This window comes from Akebia trifoliata, chromosome 10, assembly GCF_017979445.1.
Source record: "Akebia trifoliata isolate Shusen 1 chromosome 10, ASM1797944v1, whole genome shotgun sequence".
In the NCBI taxonomy this organism is placed as follows: domain Eukaryota; kingdom Viridiplantae; phylum Streptophyta; class Magnoliopsida; order Ranunculales; family Lardizabalaceae; genus Akebia; species Akebia trifoliata.
Genome location: NC_141384.1, coordinates 28,208,211 through 28,214,312, shown reverse-complemented (window position 1 = coordinate 28,214,312; position 6,102 = coordinate 28,208,211). Strand labels below are relative to the sequence as shown.

At 34.2% G+C, this 6,102-nt stretch overlaps 1 protein-coding gene across 1 annotated transcript; it reads left to right on the top strand.

The window, feature by feature from the left end:
- On the top strand, nt 1–6,102 carry HMGS (hydroxymethylglutaryl-CoA synthase / HMG-CoA synthase / 3-hydroxy-3-methylglutaryl coenzyme A synthase). Its single transcript, XM_086456171.1, has 12 exons — nt 1–242; nt 2,670–2,776; nt 2,965–3,097; nt 3,584–3,727; nt 3,913–4,071; nt 4,457–4,530; nt 4,634–4,709; nt 4,834–4,889; nt 5,004–5,091; nt 5,214–5,354; nt 5,454–5,603; nt 5,708–6,102. Exons 1-12 carry the CDS (start codon nt 171–173, stop codon nt 5,909–5,911), a joined length of 1,404 nt encoding a protein of 467 aa, XP_086312297.1. The 5' UTR covers nt 1–170; the 3' UTR covers nt 5,912–6,102.

The window sequence follows — 6,102 nt, the reverse complement described above, 5'->3', positions numbered from 1 at the left end:
ATTCACGGAGTCTGCATTTGGGGAGATCCTCCATCCTCCTGTCTTCTATAAATAGTCCTTCGATACTGAATCAATCCACAGCAATCTCTCATTCATTCTCTCCATCTCTCAAACCAGAGATTCGATTTAGGGTTTCTAAGAGAGAGAATTCGAGGTTAGAAAGAAAGAGCATGGGGTCGAACCAGAAAAATGTCGGAATTCTCGCCATCGAAATCTACTTCCCTCCTACTTGTGTTCAACAGGTGAAGATTCGGTTTTTTTCCTTTTTTTGGTTTAATTTAATGTAAAAGAAATCTTTAATGTCTTATTTGATTTGTTGTTTTGGTTTGATCATATAAATGTAGTGTTTGGAGATGAATTTTATTGTAATTTGGCTTATTTTTGGTTTATATTTGGATTTGAGCGTGATTTTGTGGATGTTTTTTTTTTTTTTTTTAAAGATTTTTGGAGGTTCAGTTTTAACTTGTTTATTATTATTATTATTTATTTTTTGATTAATTGATGTCAAGGAAGTAAAAAAATAAAATGAATCTTCATGTCAAGTTTGATTTTTTATGTAAATGTAGTGTTCAGAGTTGAATTTTATTGCGTTTTGGCTATTTTTTAGTTGATGCATGGATTTAGGGGTGGTTTTGTGCATCGCTTGAAATTTGGAAGAATTTTTTGTTTGATTCTGTATTTTACTTATTTATTTATCTTTTGGATTTTGAGGTTCAGATGCTTTGTTGAGTGGAGTGGGACGAGATTATTGTGATTTTTTTTTAATTGTATGGTGGTATTTGTGAACTTTGAATGTTTGGATTAATGATTTATTATGATTTCAGAAGCAGACCTTGATATCACTTTGGCCATCTTGAATTTTATGTTTTGTTTCTCAAGAACTCTGTTAATGCTACAAATTTGATAGTTCATAATTTCTAGTGTTATGGCATGCATCTTGATTTTTATGGGTTCTGCCATAGATGGCTTCTATAGAAATTGTGTGGATAAAAATTTGGACCTAAGAAGGATTGGAACCGCTACTTTTCCCTCTTTAGATTCTTTGATTGACTTCCTTGAAAACACTCCGTCAATCAAGTCTGTAGATAATTTGGCTGAGTTTAGCCTTAGAGAGTTGAATATTTCGTATATGAAGGGAAAATGTGTTCATGGTTCATAGTATACCACCATCTTGACCGAGATATCTTAATCCAGTGAAGCTCAGGGATATAACAGTTGTTTGCGTAGCCTCTTACCATAACCCTAAATATAATTTGTTTTATACAGACTTGTACTTCATTAATTATTTGTTAATTTAAATTAAATTAAACTATTATAATTGACTATTTTTTTGATACCTAGTTATCGATACAATTTCTTATTTCGAGGTGAAATGCCTGGAAAAATAAAAAATCGTGGTTGGGAAAGTCATAGTAGCAAAAGCCATTGGAATTCTTATTTTATACATCGGAAGAATCAGTTTTGTTATTAATAGACCAGGAGAGGTTAAAAGAATGACTGAAAGAAAAGAAATCAACAATTAGTTATTCATAAAAGTTTCATTTGATTCAACAACTGACTTTTCCTTCACTTTGAGCCCGTTTGGATACACACAAAAAAGTATCTTTTTGACTTTTGAAAGTTAAAAAGTGTAAAGTCTGTTTGGATTCATTTTAAAAAACTACTTTTAAAAAGTACAATTCCTTACTTTTTAAAAAGCAAAATGAAACTACTTTCTACTTGTTAAAAGTTACTTTCTTCCAAAGTTACTTTCTATCCAAATGGGCTCTTAATTAGGAATATAAAGTAGTTCAATGTAATGTCCATTTGCATCTTTGTATACCAAGGCATAGCTTTTTTTAATACAATGTCTTGTGCAAGATGTCTCATTTTTTCAAATTATTGAGACGTTGAACAAGATCGAGATTTTGAACCTTGCACATATCTAGTCTGTAGAACTCTTGGATTCTCAAGGAAAGAGGTGGTCTAATAATGGTCATGATGATTGACATAGTGTCATATTTCATCACTTCGTAGGTGGAATCACAGCATGTCCTTCATCTTCAATATAGAGAGAGCATTCTATTTGATAGATGGGACACTTTTTCTTTTTTTCTTTTCTCACAAACATAGCTGGAGGGATGTGTTTTAAAACATTTACTTTGACATTTTAATTGTTTCACTGCCTTTAAATGTTCAATTTGAAGTGAGGATGTAATTTTCTATTTTAAATCACATGGGTCAGTTTGTCTGGACCGATCACACAAGTTTCTTGAATTAATGTTTCTATGTATTTATTTCCCATGGTTTGAGATAGTGAAAATGGACATGGACACACTTTCAATAGTAGAAGATGTGGCCTACAAAGAATTGAATTGAGGAACCGGTTTATTTTAGCCAATCCCAAATCTTTGAAATGAGGCTTTAAATGATAATGTTGTGATTGTTTTTCCAACAATTTATTTTTGGGTGGGAATGATGTTGTCATCCTCTTATTCTAGTCTTGTAAGTAATGCATGTACTCTTGACTGGTGTCTTTTTATGTTCCCTTTACCTTAAGAATCCTCGTTTAAGTTAGAATGTCCTTGCTAATGTTGTTCTTGTTTATATGAGGGCTTGCCAAACCAAAGTACTTAACTGTGAATTAATTCCTTTTTATTTTCCTTTCCCCCTTTCGTGTATAACTGCAGGAAGCATTGGAAGTTCATGACGGTGTAAGTAAAGGAAAATACACCATCGGACTTGGGCAGGACTGCATGGCATTTTGTACAGATTTGGAAGATGTCATTTCAATGAGGTTTGCACTCTTTTTTGACACAATTAATTTCATGGTGAAATTTTCTTAATTTATTAAGAAATTCGTGTATCATTTGACATGAATTGTCATGTGAATTTTAAAGAGAGTTCATATTTCTTGGACTTATTGGGAATTCCATGGTGTTCTATATTTAAATTCTTGACTGAGCTTTTCTTTTCTTTTTTCAGTTTGACAGCTGTTACTTCTCTCCTTGAAAAGTATGGGATTGACCCTAAACAAATTGGTCGCCTTGAAGTAGGCAGTGAGACCGTTATAGACAAGAGCAAGTCCATAAAGACCTTCTTGATGCAAATCTTTGAGGTATTCCCTAGGCTGAGCTTGGAAGTTCTCAATGGAAATTGTTACCAAATTTCATTTTATTTTATGACATTGGAAGGCCAATGAATCCAACCACTACACCCATTTGGACGTATATGTAGTAATCATATTGAATTGTGCTAGGACTGGTTGTGTATCCAAAAATAGGATTTAGCTGCAAACTTTTTTTTTTCCGATAATTAGAGTCTGTTTGGATACATATAAAAAAGTAACTTTTTTACTTTTGAAAGTTAAAAAGTTGAAAGGCTTGTTTGGATTCATTTTAGAAAACTACTTTTAAAAAGTACAAATCTCAACATTTAAAAAGCAAAGGGAAACTACTTTCTACTTTCTAAATACTTTCTTCCTAACTGTTTTCTACTTTCTATCCAAATGGGCTCTAACACCTTGCTTTTATCAGTGCTGTTCTTTGTTTTTGTTTTGACCCTGTTGAAATCATCTGATCTTCCTTGCATTTAAAACAAATAGGAATCTGGTAATACCGATATTGAAGGAGTTGACTCAACAAATGCATGCTACGGGGGAACTGCAGCTTTGTTCAATGTTGTGAATTGGGTTGAGAGTAGTTCTTGGGACGGACGTTATGGACTTGTTGTGTGCACAGATAGTGCGGTATGTTTTTTCTTAAGTCGTGGAGTTTACTTTCCTATGGCACTAATCTTCAAAATTCATTTCCCATTGTTTTGGCTTTTTGTCTCATATGCCTGATCAATGGGAATATCGATTCATATCATGTGAAGCTTGTTTTTTGAAGTAAAGTTGTTCTATACTCTTACTTGTAGTTTCTTTGTTTTTAGGTATATGCAGAAGGACCAGCCCGGCCTACTGGAGGAGCAGCTGCTATTGCTATGTTGATAGGTCCTGACGCTCCAATTGCATTTGAAAGCAAATTGAGAGGGTCACACATGTCCCATGTCTATGACTTTTACAAGCCTAACCTTGCTAGTGAATACCCGGTATACATTTGGACTGTATTCAGTGCTCTTTCTATTAACTACACGCTTAAATTTACAACTGCGCTATTCCATATGTGCCTTTCTGATGTTCTATCTAAAATTGTATCTATATATTTTTCTAAGTTGCTTTCTTAATTATTGAATCATACTTCTTTCGTCGGTGAGACAACTGTAGTAAGAAAGAAAATGGACATAGAAAATATACAAAACATTAATATTCTCCATTTAATGCCTTCACCTAGAAATTTAGGTCTTCACTAAACATTTAAAAAACTAAAAGGTCATGCTTTTGACTGACTAAGCTATTTTCCATTATGTTTTGGAGTAGCATTTCTATCACAGAGCAATATTAGACCTTCTCACTTTTTTCTGCAATTATATGTAGGTTGTCGATGGGAAGCTTTCACAAACTTGCTATCTAATGGCACTTGATTCTTGCTACAAACGCTTATGTGCTAAGTAAGTTTCTACTCAATTAGTGCAAGTACTTCTATTTATTCTCTCTCTTTTTTTGTTTTTTTGTGCGAGTGTGTAAATATTTAACTTGTGTTCTTCTCTATAGGTTCGAGAAATTGGAGGGAAAACCATTTTCAATTTCTGACGTTGACTACATTGTGTTTCATTCTCCATATAACAAGGTATTACATCCCCATGCCTTTCTATCTTTCTTTCCATCCATGTTCCTTTTGATTTATCGATTATAAGTTGTTAGTAATTTTAAGCAACAATATAACAATTTGTTTCTTGAACTGGGTACTGCAGCTCGTGCAGAAAAGCTTTGCTCGGTTGTGCTTCATGGACTTCTTGAGGAATGCTAGGTTCCTATCTTTCCCAACTACTTAAGTATTTTGTTCTTTCTATATTAATAGTCAGAAGTCTACAAACTGTGGCCAAGTAACTGATAGCATTTCTCATTTGCTTTTATTGATCAGCTATGTTGAGGAGGCCACAAAAGAAAAACTCGCACCATTTTCAGCTTTGTCTAATGACGAGAGCTATGCAAGCCGTGATCTTGAAAAGGTCACTCCAACATCCCATCACTCTATTTATATAATATTGCAATATTTACTCTACAATAATATGGTTACTTTGGTGGGAGCTCCTTTTGTGGATGAATTTCTTAAATATTCTGCATTTTACAGGCATCCCAACAAGTCGCAAAACCTCTATTTGAGGCGAAGGTGCAACCAACAACTTTGTTACCCAAACAACTCGGCAACATGTACACTGCATCTCTTTATGCGGCACTTGTATCCCTTATTCACAACAAGCATAGCACACTGGTAAAATTTTTGTCTACTTTCCAAATTGGCTTTTCGGCTTTTGCGACATCCAACATTAGCATATCTTTCCTAAATGTGATTCTTTTAAATATATAACAGGACGGTCAACGTGTAATAATGTTCTCATATGGGAGTGGTCTAACTTCCACAATGTTCTCATTCCGACTTCGTGAAGGTCAACATCCCTTCAGTTTGTCAAACATCGTTTCTGTGATGGATGTCACTGGGAAGTTGAAGTCAAGACACGAGGTATTTCTCTTGTTCCTTCGTTTCTTGACGTGATCAATTTTCACTAACGCTTCTTAATTAATAATCATCCAACCATGGTGTATCTGCAACTATTTATTTTTCAGGTTTCCCCCGAAAAATTTGTCGAAACTATGCAGCTAATGGAACATCGTTATGGAGGCAAAGACTTTGTGACAAGTAAGGATAGCAGCCTTATAACTCCCGGCACATTTTATCTCACCCAAGTTGACTCCAAGTACCGGAGATTCTACACCAAGAAGACTGTGGACAACACCACCTGTGAGAATGGTTCACTAAATGGTCATTAAAATCCGCAAATGGTCACTCAAAGGTGGTGCACCAATGGCAGATATTGGCCAAGTGTTTGTTAGCACGTAGAATAATAATATTTGCGCTTCCTTTATTTTGTCGCTAAAGTGTATGGTTCATATTAGCAGTGGGTGTAATAGAATTCTTATCTAAATGCATGATGCTAATTTATCAAAAGTTTTGTTGATAA

Bases quoted from the DNA above. Each gene is read 5' to 3' on its own strand.
- HMGS (XM_086456171.1), top strand. From the start codon at position 171: ATGGGGTCGAACCAGAAAAATGTCGGAATTCTCGCCATCGAAATCTAC. The intron at 3,728-3,912 runs GTATGTTTTTTC...CTTTGTTTTTAG, and splicing joins TTGTGTGCACAGATAGTGCG to GTATATGCAGAAGGACCAGC. The intron at 4,531-4,633 runs GTAAGTTTCTAC...TCTTCTCTATAG, and splicing joins TACAAACGCTTATGTGCTAA to GTTCGAGAAATTGGAGGGAA.